General features: G+C 49.1%; 1 protein-coding gene across 1 annotated transcript in view; it reads left to right on the forward strand.

The window, feature by feature from the left end:
• The window catches only part of LOC144811307 (glutathione S-transferase P 1-like), a 148,068-nt gene that overhangs the window by 3,077 nt on the left and 127,237 nt on the right, over positions 1–17,754 (forward strand). The window contains exon 2 of the mRNA XM_078673853.1: positions 10,877–10,912. Within this exon, the coding sequence (XP_078529979.1) occupies positions 10,877–10,912 (36 nt within the window). The remainder of the gene's footprint in view (positions 1–10,876; positions 10,913–17,754) is intronic.

Genomic DNA, 17,754 nt, shown 5'->3' on the forward strand with positions numbered 1-17,754 from the left:
GGTTAACATGTGCACACATGCAGCAGGGTTAACATGTGCACACCCACAGCAGGGTTAACATGTGCACACATGGAGCAGGGTTAACATGTGCACACCCGCAGCAGGGTTAACATGTGCACACATGCAACAGGGTTAGCATGTGCACACCCACAGCAGGGTTAACATGTGCACACATGCAGCAGGGTTAACATGTGCACACCCGCAGCAGGGTTAACATGTGCACACATGGAGCAGGGTTAACATGTGCACACGCAGCAGACTTCACATGTGCACACACGCAGCAAGGTTAACAAGTGCACACTTGGAGCAGGGTTAACATGTGCACACATGCAGCAGGGTTAACATGTGCACACCTCCAGTAGGGTTAACATGTTCACACCCGCAGCAGGGTTAACATGTACACCCCCGCAGCAGGGTTAACATGTGCACACCTCCAGTAGGGTTAACATGTTCACACCCGCAGCAGGGTTAACATGTGCACACACGCAGCAGGGTTAACATGTGCACACACAAGGCAGGGTTAACATGTGCACACACAAGGCAGGGTTAACATGTGCACACACAAGGCAGGGTTAACATGTGCACACCTCCAGTAGGGTTAACATGTTCACACCCGCAGCAGGGCTACCATGTTCACACCCGCAGCAGGGTTAACATGTGCACACACGCAGCAGGGTTAACATGTGCACACCTCCAGTAGGGTTAACATGTTCAAACCCGCAGCAGGGTTAACATGTGCACACCCGCAGCAGGGTTAACATGTGTACACACGCAGCAGGGTTAACATGTGCACACACACGCAGCAGGGTTAACATGTGCACACACGCAGCAGGGTTAACATGCACACACGCAGCAGGGTTAACATGTGCACACCCACAGCAGGGTTAACATGTTCACACCCGCAGCAGGGCTAACATGTTCACACCCGCAGCAGGGTTAACATGTGCACACACGCAGCAGGTTTAACATGCACACACACGCAGCAGGGTTAACATACACACTCGCAGCAGGGTTAACATGTGCACACCCGCAGCAGGATTAACATGTGCACACCTGTAGCAGGGTTAACATGTGCACACTCGCATCAGGGCTAACGTGTGCACACCCGCAGCAGGGTTAACATGTTCACACCCGCAGCAGGGTTAACATGTGCACACACGAAGCAGGGTTAACATGCGCACACACGCAGCAGGGTTAACATACACACTCGAAGCAGGGTTAACATACACACCCGCAGCAGGGTTAACATGTGCACACCTGTAGCAGGGTTAACATGTGCACACTCGCATCAGGGCTAACATGTGCACACCCGCAGCAGGGTTAACATGTTCACACCCGCAGCAGGGTTAACATGTGCACACACGAAGCAGGGTTAACATGCGCACACACGCAGCAGGGTTAACATACACACTCGCAGCAGGGTTAACATGTGCACACTCGCAGCAGGGTTAACATGTGCACACCCGCAGCAGGGTTAACATGTGCACACACGCAGCAGGGTTAACATGTGCACACCCACAGCAGGGTTAACATGTGCACACCCGCAGCAGGGTTAACATCTGCTACCCGCAGCAGGGTTAACATGTGCAACATGTGCACACCGGCAGCAGGGTTCACATGCACACACCCACAGCAGGGTTAACATGCACACACACGCAGCAGGGTTAACATGCACACACACGCAGCAGGGTTAACATGTGCACACATGGAGCAGGGTTAACATGTGCACACATGGAGCAGGGTTAACATGTGCACACATGGAGCAGGGTTAACATGTACACACGCAGCAGACTTCACATGTGCACACACGCAGCATGGTTAACAAGTGCACACATGGAGCAGGGTTAACATGTGCACACATGGAGCAGGGTTAACATGTGCACACATGGAGCAGGGTTAACAGGTGCACACACACAGCAGGGTTAACATGTGCACACACACAGCAGGGTTAACATGTGCACACATGGAGCAGGGTTAACATATGCACACATGGAGCAGGGTTAACATGTGCACACGCAGCAGACTTCACATGTGCACACACTCAGCAAGGTTAACAAGTGCACACGTGGAGCAGGGTTAACATGTGCACACATGCAGCAGGGTTAACATGTGCACACCCACAGCAGGGTTAACATGTGCACACATGGAGCAGGGTTAACATGTGCACACCCGCAGCAGGGTTAACATGTGCACACATGCAACAGGGTTAGCATGTGCACACCCACAGCAGGGTTAACATGTGCACACATGCAGCAGGGTTAACATGTGCACACCCGCAGCAGGGTTAACATGTGCACACATGGAGCAGGGTTAACATGTGCACACGCAGCAGACTTCACATGTGCACACACGCAGCAAGGTTAACAAGTGCACACTTGGAGCAGGGTTAACATGTGCACACATGCAGCAGGGTTAACATGTGCACACCCACAGCAGGGTTAACATGTGCACACACGGAGCATGGTTAACATGTGCACACCCGCAGCAGGGTTAATAAGTGCACACATGGAGCAGGGTTACCATGTGCAGACATGCAGCAGGGTTAACATGTGCACACACGCAACAGGGTTAACAAGTGCACACATGGAGCAGGGTTAACATGTGCACACATGCAGCAGGGTTAACATGTGCACACCAGCAGCAGGGTTAACATGTGCACACCCGCAGCAGGGTTAACATGTGCACACACGCAACAGGGTTAACATGTGCACATGCAGCAGACTTCACATGTGCACACACGCAACAGGGTTAACATGTGCACAAATGCAGCAGACTTCACATGTACACACACGCAGCAGGGTTAACATGTGCACACACAGCAGACTTCACATGTGCACACACGTAACAGGGCTAACATGTGCACACAAGCAGCAGACTTCACATGTACACACACGCAACAGGGTTAACATGTTCACACGCAGCAGACTTCATATGTGCACACACCCAACAGGGTTAACATGTTCACACATGCAGCAGGATTCACATGTGCACACACGCAACAGGGTTAATATGTGCACACTCGCAGCAGGGTTAACATGTGCACACCCGCAGCAGGGTTAACATGTGCACACACAGCAGACTTCACATGTGCACACACGCAACAGGGATAACATGTGCACACACGCAACAGGGTTAACATGTGCACACATGTAGCAGGGTTAACATGTGCACACCCACAACAGGGATAACATGTGCACTCACGCAGCAGGGTTAACGTGTACACACGCAGCAGGGTTAACATGTGTACACACGGAGCAGGGTTAACAAGTGCACATACGCAGCAGGGTTAACATGTGCACACAAGCAGCAGGGTTAACACGTGCACACACGGAGCAGGGTTAACAAGTGCACACACGCAACAGGGGTAACATGTGCACACACGCAGCAGGGTTAACAAGTCCACTCACGCAGCAGGGTTAACATGTGCACACCCGCAGTAGGGTTAACATGTGCACACACGCAGCAGGGTTAACAAGTCCACACACGCAGCAGGGATAACATGTGCACACATGCAGCAGGGTTAACATGTGCACACACGCAGCAGGGTTAACAAGTCCACACACGCAGCAGGGATAACATGTGCACACATGCAGCAGGGTTAACATGTGCACAGACGCAGCAGGGTTAACATGTGCACACCCGCAGCAGGGTTAACATGTGCACACCCGCAGCAGGGTTAACATGTGCACACAAGCAGCAGGTTTAACATGTGCACACCCGCAGCAGGGTTAACCTGTGCGCACATGCAGCAGGGTTAACATGTTCACACGCAGCAGGGTTAACATGTGCACACAGACAGCAGGGCTAACATGTGCACACACGCAGCAGGGTTAACATGTGCACACACGCAGCAGGGTTAACATGCTCACACCTGCAGCAGGGTTAACACATGCACACACGCAGCATTGTTAACATGTGCACACACGCAGCAGGGTTAACGTGCACACACGCAGCAGGGTTAACACATGCACACTTGCAGCAGGGCTAACATGTGCACACACGCAGCAGGGTTAACATGTGCACACACGCAGCAGGGTTAACATGTGCACACACGCAGCAGGGTTACCACATGCACACTCGCAGCAGGGCTAACATGTGCACACACGCAGCAGGGTAACATGTGCACACACGCAGCAGGGTTAACATGTGCACACACGCAGCAGGGTTAACACATGCACACTCGCAGCAGGGCTAACATGTGCACACACGCAGCAGGGTTAACATGTGCACACACGCAGCAGGGTTAACACATGCACACTCGCAGCAGGGCTAACATGTGCACACACGCAGCAGGGTTAACATGTGCACACACGCAGCAGGGCTAACATGTGCACACCCTCAGGAGGGTTAACCTGTGCACACACGCAGCAGGTTTAACCTGTTCACACGCAGCAGGGTAATCTTTCACTTATGGCACATGTCCTAAACAAGCTTTTACTAGAGTTTGAGCTATTGGCAATGCAATAGCTTCAACTATCGCACATGCGAGACCTATTGCATTGCACATTACTAGCGCCCATGCAGCGCTTTCACAATCCTGGAGCTGCACCCCTTACTTTAGATAAGACGCGTCTAAAGAAAGGGGCGTGGCCGACATTAAAGTGAAACCACGGCTTTGCCCTGCCTTCACTCATTTATGGAAGGGCTTCCCTGTGCACACCCCCTGCAGGGCTTTCCAGTGGAAACCCAAAACAGGACTTCCCTGTGCACACCCACAGCAGGGTTAACATGTGCACACCTGCAGCAGGGCTAGCATGTGCACACCCGCAGCAGGGTTAACATGTGCACACCCACAGAAGGGTTAACATGTGCACACATGCAGCAGGGTTAACATGTGCACACCCGCAGCAGGGTTAACATGTGCACACACGCAGCAGGGTTAACATGTGCACACCCGCAGCAAGGCTAACCTGTGCACACACGCAGCAGGGTTAACATGTGCACACCCGCAAAAGGACTTAACTGTCACACTGAGGTGTGCCAAGTATGTGGGTGCACACATATGCACATTTGGGTACATTTGCTGTTTGCCACGCCAAGGCTACCTAGACAAGTTAAACTGATTGGCACACTATGGTTCACCTGGACACACCTGGTACTTGGTACTCCAGGGCTTGCCTGATCCCACCTGTAGCCTGGCACTCACGGCTAACTGCTTTTCATTCTAGGGCTCACTCGGACACACCTGCACATGTGTGCTGCTTGGATGGACACATGTGCCTATTAGCAGTCACAGTGTCACCTGGACACATCTGCTACTTAGCACTCCCAGCCTCACCTGAACACGTGTGCTGCTTGGCACTCCAGGGCTCACCCGGACACACCTGTGCTGCTTGGCACTCCAGGGTTCACCTGGACACACCTGTGCTGCTTGGCACTCCAGGGTTCACCTGGACACACATGTGCTGCTTGGCACTCCAGGGCTCACCTGGACACACCTGTGCTGCTTGGCACTCCAGGGCTCACCCGGACACACCTGTGCTGCTTGGCACTCCAGGGCTCACCCGGACACACCTGTGCTGCTTGGCACTCCAGGGTTCACCTGGACACACCTGTGCTGCTTGGCACTCCAGGGCTCACCTGGACACACCTGTGCTGCTTGTCACTCCAGGGCTCATCTGGAATTGTGTGCTATATAAACCAATATCCCGGCACTCAGTTGTAACAATTTAATTGCTTATATATTAGAGAATAAGACTTGTTTTGTGCTTTAATCCTAAACATTCAACCACAAATAACAATTTTGGTTCTTATATATACATGAATTTTATTAACACACATTGGTGAGCGCAATCAAAATAATTTATAAATCAGACAAAAGATAATACAAATTTCATTGATGAAAAACTGGCCAAGAGAGGATGGTAAACAAAATATACAGGACAATTGGTATTTGTATGTCCTCCTCTTCCTGATCCACAAGAAACAACAGCAGACACGTGTTTCGTCACGTCATGTGACTTCCTCAAGGCTTCTGAATATTTATAGGACAAGGTTAGGTGTCTGTATCTGTATTTTTCTCGCTGATTTCCAAGATTTCGGAATTCATTTAACAAATGACTTTATCCATGTGTTTTGTAGCTCCTATTTATTGTGGTTCGTAAGTCCAGCCCATAGTCTACGTATTATTAGTCTCAGAAACACGAACCCAAAATGACGCAAGAGTTATGTTAAAAAATGCAGTGGAGTCCGAATTATCAGGTGTGATAATTCTCGCGCTAATTAACGGGCCATTCGTAAATAGGGGACTCGAGTGGACGACTTCGCCCCAGCTCGTCTCCAGTTCGAGGCAGCGGCGTAGCGAGCTTGGAAACCAAGGGCCTCATTCATGGGGTCTTAACGCATTTGCTGCGCTGTCCTACGCCAAAGTGAAAGGGCAGGAATGCACCGTATTTATGCAATAAACTGGGGGGCAGATTTACAATAACTGGCGCATCCCCAGGGATGCACCAGTTATTGTGCGCCGCAGCTCCGCCACCCATGGTGCGCCGCATTTACAATGCGGCGCACCATGTGGCAAAAACGGCACAGATGCGTCACGCATCTGTGCCGTAAAAGCAGCGCAGTGCTGGAGCTGCGTCACGCTTGCGACGCAGCTCCAGCAATGCTCTGGCTGGCCCTATCGCCCCAATGCTGCATCAAGCCTTGCGCCTTCTTCAAGCAGGCGCAGGGTTTTGACGCAGCATTGGCCTAAAAGTGACTGAGTGAAATCTTGTACATTTCACTCAGCCACTTTTAGGAGGCCTTCCTGCGCAGGAACGCCCTCCCCTGCGCCGGAACGCCTCCTGATGGCGCAGGGCTTTACAACGTGACGCATCTCCTAGATGCGTCACGTTGTAAATAGGGCGCATTGTTTGCGCCGCCGTTGCGTCAAAAAAAGTGACGCAATTGCGGCGCAAAGAGGCGCAAGGGGCTCGTAAATCTGCCCCTCCATTCCTGTCCGTTCTCCCTGCGCTGGCATCGTTTCAGCACCCTAGCGCCAATGTAGGCGCCCTTGCCACGGGGCAAGATTGGTGCAATTGCGCCCATGGTGTCTTCAGGATTGGGTCTGTGCAGAAAGGGGCGCCTTCCTGCACAAAAACAATCCTGGGAGGTGTTTTTCCTTTTCTATGTGCGCTGCAAAATGCAACGTACATAGAGAGAGGAAAAATGAGGAGGAATAAATATATTTCTCCGTGTTACGCCTCACCTCGGAAGGCGTAAGGTTTTGGCACATCCCCACGTTTACATCAGGAAACAACCTTTACAACGCAACTTTTACAACGCACTACCATTTCAACGAAACTTTTACAACGCACTACCATTTCAACGAAACTTTTACGACGCAACTTCCATTACAACGTATGCCATTACAACGCAACCATTACAACGCATAGCATTACAACGCATAGTACCCTTACACTATCCAACACTTACCCTACTGTTGCACCCCCTGGAGTTAGAATAGTAATTTTTACCCCTACACTATCCAATACTTACCATACATGCAATGTAATGGAGAAAATTAATAATATCCACAAGGACTTCCCCCCGGTACCTATTTCCACCCAAGAGCCTGACACAATTATTCCTTCATTAAACAAATTTAAAGCAGTTTCCCTTATGCAAACGCATAAAGCCATACTAGCCTGTAAATCAGGTGCACCCACGGATTCCTGCCCCCCAGTCATCTTGCACCACCTTGTTGAGGCCGTCAACCCTCTAATTAATGCAATTGTGAACGAATCCCTCGACTCTGGTATTGTTCCTTCTGAGTGGAAGAAGGCCACAGTCAAGCCCCTCATGAAAAAGCAAAATAAATCCCCCACTGACCTGTCTAATATGCGCCCAATTTCACTCCTCCCTGCGCTAGGCAAAATCACTGAGCAACTAGTCCATGACGAACTAAAGAATTTTGTGGAAAATCATCGTATTTTGCACCCACAGCAATCCGGCTTTCGCTCCGGCCATTCCACAGAGACCGCTTTGATTGAGTTGTCAGACACCATCAAGTTCCTGCAGGATGAGGGCAGGCAGGCCGTTCTCATCCTGCTTGACCTAACCGCGGCCTTCGACACCATCTCACATGGCGTTCTAATTAAAAGGATGCGTGAGATTGGTGTCTCGGGCTCCGCACTTACCTGGATAACCTCATTCCTGTCCAATCGCTCTCAAACGGTCTCCTTGGGCACCTTTCTTTCTGATGAACGCTCCATCATCTCGGGGGTACCCCAGGGTTCCATTTTGAGCCCCCTCTTTTTCAATGTATATATGGCCCCCCTCCTCACGTTGATCGAGTCACATGGGATTCTCGTGACATCCTACGCTGACGACACTCAGCTTGTCGTCACCATCGATAAAAAACTTCCGGATGCCACTATCAGATTCCAAAACTGTCTGTCAGAAGTCTTTTCTTGGCTAAATTTGCATCATTTAAAATGTAACAGTGCCAAAACAGAAATAATTCCCCTAGGTAAAGGCACATTCTTTTCCCCCAAAGACTGGTGGCCTCATAACTCCGAAGCACCGCCTAGCGCGGTTGCTTCAGCCCGCAACTTGGGTGTTCAGTTTGACGCTTCCCTCAGCTTCGATGAACATGTGCGCATTACCGCTGGTCGCTGTTTCAGCCTGATCAGGCAATTAAAGAAATTTTTCAATTTTCTGCCTATCACAGCCAGGAAATCAGTAGCGGTTGCGCTTATCCTCTCCCGGCTGGATTATTGTAACGGCCTGCTAGCCGGCATCAAGAAGTCCTCTTTGAAAAAGCTGCAGAGTGTCCAACATGCAGCAGCCAGGCTTGTTTTGAAACTCCCCCGTAGGTCCTCAGCCTCTTCAGCCCTCAACACCCTTCATTGGCTGCCCCTCCATAAGAGAATCTTATTCAAGCTCCTTGTCACTGTATTTAAAGCAAACAGGGGCTTGGGTCCATCTTACCTGTCCAAGCGCTTCCAGCACTATATTCCTATCCGCTGCTTGAGGTCATCTGGCGCCAACTTCATTTCGGAACCCCGCATAAAACTTAAATCCAAGGGAGGAAAGACCTTCTCCTTTCTGGCGGCCAAGGCATGGAACCGTCTCCCCCCCAACCTTAGGCACGCACCCTCAGAGAGCCTCTTCAGGAAATATCTGAAAACCTGGATTTATTCTCAGTCTGACTCCTCAGTCCTCGCAGCTATTTGATCCATGCACCCCTAGACGCCCTTCTGTGTGCTCAGCGCCAAGATGCTCCCTCCGGAGCGAAAGTTAGCGCTCTACAAATGACAATAAATATTAAATATTAAATATTAAATGTTATGCATTGTAATGGGATGCGTTGTAAAGGTAGTATGCGTTGTAATGGAATGCGTTGTAAAGGTTGTTTTTAAAAATTTGTTGTAATGGCATGCGTTGTAATGGAATGCGTTGTAATGGATGTTGCGTTGTAAAAAATGTGTTGTAAAGGTATGCGTTGTAAAAGTATGCGTTGTAACGCCATACATCCGTTTACATCACTTTGTAAATATGGGGCAGTGTCAAAGACCACTGAGGTGAGTGGGAATCCCACGGCAACGCACATGAAACGCCTCCGGCGCAGAGCAAGGGACGCAGTGATTTGCGCTGCGTTGATTTATTAAATGGGAGCCCTGCAACACACAGGTATCATTTTGCGCGGTGCAAAAGTGGCGCTGCGCTCTCATACATAAGGCCCCAAATATACAGCAGGGGCTTCATTTCACAGTCTCTCCCATACACCTACAGATGAGGCCAGAACAAAAGTGTATCCAGCCCAGAGCCAGACCTCTGCACTGCTGGTTTGTGGTCCTGGCATTTAGTGAGAAGGAGACGCCTGCCCTCTAGTGGAAAACCATAATATTGCAACATACACCTCTTCTAGCAAGATCCTCAGCCACACATTGCAGCACTCTTTACACACCCAGGAAAGGAGTAACAAGCATTGGCAAAGCCAATAGGTCTCGCCTTTGGGACCTTACACGTGTTTTGCCAGAGCTATTGGCTTTGATAATGTTTTTAAGCTATGTTGTAGAGCACTTGTGACTGCCTTTTTAGTAGTAAAATATTGCCATAGTTGGTGGTTAGAGGGGCTCCTACAGCAGAGGAGCCCTTTTGGTACCCCCCACCATCTCCCCCCAGTCTAGGCCTGTGTCGGTGAGCACTAGTGTAGGACCCCTGGTGGGTTCTCAGAGTATGGAGTAGGACCAGGTGAGGAGTGCAGGAAGGGGAAAAGAAACACATGGACAAGGAAGAGCAATGTGTATGGGGAAGAAAAGAACACAGGAAAGACAGCTGGAAAACACATGCACTCATGGAGTGTGGAAACAAATATTTAAAAAAAAGTGTCCTCTAAAAGTGAGCTGAAAGAGCCTTGTAGCCAATGAGTCACAGGGACAGTAAAGAGGCCATGCTCCATGGGAGGGGCAGACACAAGGTGGACAGGCTGAAACCAGCAAAGTCAACCAATAGAAAGCAATCAAATGCAACTGACAATAAAACAAACCAATGGAAAGCAAGCAAATGTAATTGACGATAAAACAATATAATGGAAAACAATTGGTGGGTTTTAAGCTGGGAAAAGTTGTGGGGAAGCACATTATACATCTGTGTGGCGCTATCTGGTAGACTCGACCTAAGAATCGAACCAGGGAAGTTGTGGGGCCACAGGTGAGAGCACGTGCTGCGGTGTGAGCCTGACGCAAGAGCAACAAATCCCCCTCCTTACACTTTAAGACACCCCCACTACTCGCACCTGGACTACATTCTCTCACACACAATCCCTGTGGTTACTTGTACACACTGTGTGCTCTTGTTCACATTTCTTGCACACACTCCACCACAGCCACACTCTGCCAGCCTCCCTACTTACTCTACGGTGTGTAACTTGTTCTCTCTCTTCTTGCAGTGGCGCAGTACACCATCACCTACTTCCCCGTGCAAGGTAAGTGCAGCCTCTGACACTTTCTTCTTCATTGTGTAGATGGTTGTGTAAAGGAAGCAGTGGGTGAAGCGGGATGGGGTCGTGTGGCACACACCTTGTAATACCACGCTAAGGCCCACAGGAGTCCTGGGGGGTGATGGGGGTGGGGGAGGATTGGCCACATGTAACGTGCATTGCACCATCAAAGCGCAAAGAGGACACGGAAGCGCTATTTGGGGTGTTCACAACGTTAGTTCAATAAAAGATTGTACCTCGGCACTCTGACAATTTAAGTACTATGGGCCATATTATCAAAAAAGTGTGATACATTATCGCCGCATTTATCGGCAGGAAACTTCCGCTAAAGCGGGATAATGTGCTTGATAAAGCGCCCTTGTAAATTCCTATAGAAGCCCATGTTCTGGTGTTAACATGGGCTTCTATGGGAATTCACAAGGGCGTATTAACAAACCCATTATCGCCATTTTAGCAGCAGCTTTCAGCCGATAAAAGCGGCGATAATGTATCGCCCTTTTTTTATAATATGGCCCTATATTTTGTTCCCAAGTCTTGGGCTCATGGCATCTATGTAACAGTGGAGTATCAACAACCACCAACTCACAGAAAATATCAAACAGAAAGCATAAAAAGCACAGAAATATGTGTTTAATGCAAGATGATATAATATGATGTGTTTCACTGATAAGTGACAATCGTAAGGTTTAGAGATCACACATTCTTAACAATATTCTTGAGCAACTGATATGTAATTTACACAACAAAGGTACAGTCACCATGTGGAGGTCGTGTTCCTAGAACCGCCCAAGTGATGACAATGGATAGCAGCCGACACGTGTTTCGTTACTTTCTGTAACTTTCTCAAGGCTGCGGAATGATGTGGAGAAAATGACAGCCACAAAAGAATATTCATGAAAGGAACACTCCATATGAAAATTCCAAACAATAATGCTATAACAAAGGAGAAGGATTAGTCATCCTCACATCCTGTATGTGTGAATGTGTCATGTTGTTGTTTTTTAGAATTATTGATGAAACGCAAGAACTGATTGACAAAGACCACTAGTGAGTGCAGGAAAGACCCCAAAAACACACCAAAACGTGTAACAAAGTGTAAATGTAAATGTAGTATACTTGTAAAGCGCACAGCTGCCCCAGCAACGGGGCGTCCCGGCGCTGTATAACTCTGGGGAACCCGTCCTGGCTTTCCCTGTGGGATGGTCCCTTGCTGGGAGTCCCCAAGGTGGAGCCAGGCATCCCCGGAATTGGTGGGGCCGTTGTGGAGATTAGGCAAGCTAATGCCCAGAGTTGCCGAGTGGAGCCCCTGATTAGAGTAAGCACCGAAGCGAGAATTATCAAGTCCGCTGACCAAGGTCCACGACCCTGCCGCGTCGGGAATTGAACCCTGGTCCCGGGCTGACTTCTGCTCTCAGGTCTGCTGCCTCTAACCAGTGAGCCACACTACTCCACAATCCCAAGACTAAGCTTGAGAAGAATTAGGAAGAACTGTGCAAAGGTCACATGTAATAACACATAAAGAACCCAGTACTGTGGGATGTTGCACGCAGGTCACATGTACTAACACATAAAGAGCCAGTACTGTGGGATGTTGCACGCTGGTCACATGTACGAACACATACAGACCCAATACTGTGAGATGTTGCACGCTGGTCACAGGTACTAACACATAAAGACCCAGCACTGTGGGATGTTGCACGCAGGTCACATGTACTAACACATACAGACCCAGTACTGTGGGATGTTGCACGCAGGTCACATGTACTAACACATACAGACCCAGTACTGTGGGATGTTGTATGCTGGTCACTTGTACTAACACATAAAGACCCAGCACTGTGGGATGTTGTATGCTGGTCACATGTACTAACACATACAGACCCAGTACTGTGGGATGTTGCACTCTGGTCACATGTACTAACACATTAAGACCCAGCACTGTGGGATGTTGCACGCAGGTCACATGCACCAACACATACAGACCCAGTACTGTGGGATGTTGCACGCAGGTCACATGCACCAACACATAAAGACCCAGTACTGTGGGATGTTGCACGCTGGTCACATGTACTAACACATGAAGACCCAGTACTGTGGGATGTTGCACGCAGGTCACATGTACTAACACATAAAGAGCCAGTACTGTGGGATGTTGCACGCTGGTCACATGTACTAACACATACAGACCCAATACTGTGAGATGTTGCACGCTGGTCACAGGTACTAACACATAAAGACCCAGCACTGTGGGATGTTGCACGCAGGTCACATGTACTAACACATACAGACCCAGTACTGTGGGATGTTGTATGCTGGTCACTTGTACTAACACATAAAGACCCAGTACTGTGGGATGTTGCACTCTGGTCACATGTACTAACACATACAGACCCAGTACTGTGGGATGTTGCACGCAGGTCACATGTACTAACACATACAGACCCAGTACTGTGGGATGTTGTATGCTGGTCACTTGTACTAACACATAAAGACCCAGCACTGTGGGATGTTGTATGCTGGTCACATGTACTAACACATACAGACCCAGTACTGTGGGATGTTGCACTCTGGTCACATGTACTAACACATTAAGACCCAGCACTGTGGGATGTTGCACGCAGGTCACATGCACCAACACATACAGACCCAGTACTGTGGGATGTTGCACGCAGGTCACATGCACCAACACATAAAGACCCAGTACTGTGGGATGTTGCACGCTGGTCACATGTACTAACACATGAAGACCCAGTACTGTGGGATGTTGCACGCAGGTCACATGTACTAACACATAAAGAGCCAGTACTGTGGGATGTTGCACGCTGGTCACATGTACTAACACATACAGACCCAATACTGTGAGATGTTGCACGCTGGTCACAGGTACTAACACATAAAGACCCAGCACTGTGGGATGTTGCACGCAGGTCACATGTACTAACACATACAGACCCAGTACTGTGGGATGTTGTATGCTGGTCACTTGTACTAACACATAAAGACCCAGTACTGTGGGATGTTGCACTCTGGTCACATGTACTAACACATTAAGACCCAGTACTGTGGGATGTTGCATGCAGGTCCCATGTACTGACACATAAAGACCCAATACTGTGAGATGTTGCACGCTGGTCACAGGTACTAACACATAAAGACCCAGCACTGTGGGATGTTGCACGCAGGTCACATGTTCTAACACATACAGACCCAGTACTGTGGGATGTTGTATGCTGGTCACTTGTACTAACACATAAAGACCCAGTACTGTGGGATGTTGCACTCTGGTCACATGTACTAACACATTAAGACCCAGCACTGTGGGATGTTGCACGCAGGTCACATGCACCAACACATACAGACCCAGTACTGTGGGATGTTGCACGCAGGTCACATGCACCAACACATAAAGACCCAGTACTGTGGGATGTTGTACCCTGCTCACATGTACTAACACATACAGACCCAGTACTGTGGGATGTTGCACGCAGGTCACATGGACTGACACATAAAGACCCAGCACTGTGGGATGTTGCACGCAGGTCACATGTACTAACACATACAGACCCAGTACTGTGGGATGTTGTATGCTGGTCACTTGTACTAACACATAAAGACCCAGTACTGTGGGATGTTGCACTCTGGTCACATGTACTAACACATTAAGACCCAGTACTGTGGGATGTTGCATGCAGGTCCCATGTACTGACACATAAAGACCCAATACTGTGAGATGTTGCACGCTGGTCACAGGTACTAACACATAAAGACCCAGCACTGTGGGATGTTGCACGAAGGTCACATGTACTAACACATACAGACCCAGTACTGTGGGATGTTGTATGCTGGTCACTTGTACTAACACATAAAGACCCAGTACTGTGGGATGTTGCACTCTGGTCACATGTACTAACACATTAAGACCCAGCACTGTGGGATGTTGCACGCAGGTCACATGCACCAACACATACAGACCCAGTACTGTGGGATGTTGCACGCAGGTCACATGCACCAACACATAAAGACCCAGTACTGTGGGATGTTGCACGCTGGTCACATGTACTAACACATGAAGACCCTGTACTGTGGGATGTTGCACGCAGGTCACATGTACTAACACATAAAGAGCCAGTACTGTGGGATGTTGCACGCTGGTCACATGTACTAACACATACAGACCCAATACTGTGAGATGTTGCACGCTGGTCACAGGTACTAACACATAAAGACCCAGCACTGTGGGATGTTGCACGCAGGTCACATGTACTAACACATACAGACCCAGTACTGTGGGATGTTGTATGCTGGTCACTTGTACTAACACATAAAGACCCAGTACTGTGGGATGTTGCACTCTGGTCACATGTACTAACACATTAAGACCCAGCACTGTGGGATGTTGCACGCAGGTCACATGCACCAACACATACAGACCCAGTACTGTGGGATGTTGCACGCAGGTCACATGCACCAACACATAAAGACCCAGTACTGTGGGATGTTGCACGCTGGTCACATGTACTAACACATGAAGACCCAGTACTGTGGGATGTTGCACGCAGGTCACATGTACTAACACATAAAGAGCCAGTACTGTGGGATGTTGCACGCTGGTCACATGTACTAACACATACAGACCCAATACTGTGAGATGTTGCACGCTGGTCACAGGTACTAACACATAAAGACCCAGCACTGTGGGATGTTGCACGCAGGTCACATGTACTAACACATACAGACCCAGTACTGTGGGATGTTGTATGCTGGTCACTTGTACTAACACATAAAGACCCAGTACTGTGGGATGTTGCACTCTGGTCACATGTACTAACACATTAAGACCCAGTACTGTTGGATGTTGCATGCAGGTCCCATGTACTGACACATAAAGACCCAATACTGTGAGATGTTGCACGCTGGTCACAGGTACTAACACATAAAGACCCAGCACTGTGGGATGTTGCACGCAGCTCACATGTTCTAACACATACAGACCCAGTACTGTGGGATGTTGTATGCTGGTCACTTGTACTAACACATAAAGACCCAGTACTGTGGGATGTTGCACTCTGGTCACATGTACTAACACATTAAGACCCAGCACTGTGGGATGTTGCACGCAGGTCACATGCACCAACACATACAGACCCAGTACTGTGGGATGTTGCACGCAGGTCACATGCACCAACACATAAAGACCCAGTACTGTGGGATGTTGTACTCTGCTCACATGTACTAACACATACAGACCCAGTACTGTGGGATGTTGCACGCAGGTCACATGGACTGACACATAAAGACCCAGCACTGTGGGATGTTGCACGCAGGTCACATGTACTAACACATACAGACCCAGTACTGTGGGATGTTGTATGCTGGTCACTTGTACTAACACATAAAGACCCAGTACTGTGGGATGTTGCACTCTGGTCACATGTACTAACACATTAAGACCCAGTACTGTGGGATGTTGCATGCAGGTCCCATGTACTGACACATAAAGACCCAATACTGTGAGATGTTGCACGCTGGTCACAGGTACTAACACATAAAGACCCAGCACTGTGGGATGTTGCACGCAGGTCACATGTACTAACACATACAGACCCAGTACTGTGGGATGTTGTATGCTGGTCACTTGTACTAACACATAAAGACCCAGTACTGTGGGATGTTGCACTCTGGTCACATGTACTAACACATTAAGACCCAGCACTGTGGGATGTTGCACGCAGGTCACATGCACCAACACATACAGACCCAGTACTGTGGGATGTTGCACGCAGGTCACATGCACCAACACATAAAGACCCAGTACTGTGGGATGTTGCACGCTGGTCACATGTACTAACACATGAAGACCCAGTACTGTGGGATGTTGCACGCAGGTCACATGTACTAACACATAAAGAGCCAGTACTGTGGGATGTTGCACGCTGGTCACATGTACTAACACATACAGACCCAATACTGTGAGATGTTGCACGCTGGTCACAGGTACTAACACATAAAGACCCAGCACTGTGGGATGTTGCACGCAGGTCACATGTACTAACACATACAGACCTAGTACTGTGGGATGTTGTATGCTGGTCACTTGTACTAACACATAAAGACCCAGTACTGTGGGATGTTGCACTCTGGTCACATGTACTAACACATTAAGACCCAGCACTGTGGGATGTTGCACGCAGGTCACATGCACCAACACATACAGACCCAGTACTGTGGGATGTTGCACGCAGGTCACATGCACCAACACATAAAGACCCAGTACTGTGGGATGTTGCACGCTGGTCACATGTACTAACACATGAAGACCCAGTACTGTGGGATGTTGCACGCAGGTCACATGTACTAACACATAAAGAGCCAGTACTGTGGGATGTTGCACGCTGGTCACATGTACTAACACATACAGACCCAATACTGTGAGATGTTGCACGCTGGTCACAGGTACTAACACATAAAGACCCAGCACTGTGGGATGTTGCACGCAGGTCACATGTACTAACACATACAGACCCAGTACTGTGGGATGTTGTATGCTGGTCACTTGTACTAACACATAAAGACCCAGTACTGTGGGATGTTGCACTCTGGTCACATGTACTAACACATTAAGACCCAGTACTGTGGGATGTTGCATGCAGGTCCCATGTACTGACACATAAAGACCCAATACTGTGAGATGTTGCACGCTGGTCACAGGTACTAACACATAAAGACCCAGCACTGTGGGATGTTGCACGCAGGTCACATGTACTAACACATACAGACCCAGTACTGTGGGATGTTGTATGCTGGTCACTTGTACTAACACATAAAGA

Source organism: Lissotriton helveticus, chromosome 1_1 (genome assembly GCF_964261635.1).
Source record: "Lissotriton helveticus chromosome 1_1, aLisHel1.1, whole genome shotgun sequence".
Classification (NCBI taxonomy): Eukaryota; Metazoa; Chordata; class Amphibia; order Caudata; family Salamandridae; genus Lissotriton; species Lissotriton helveticus.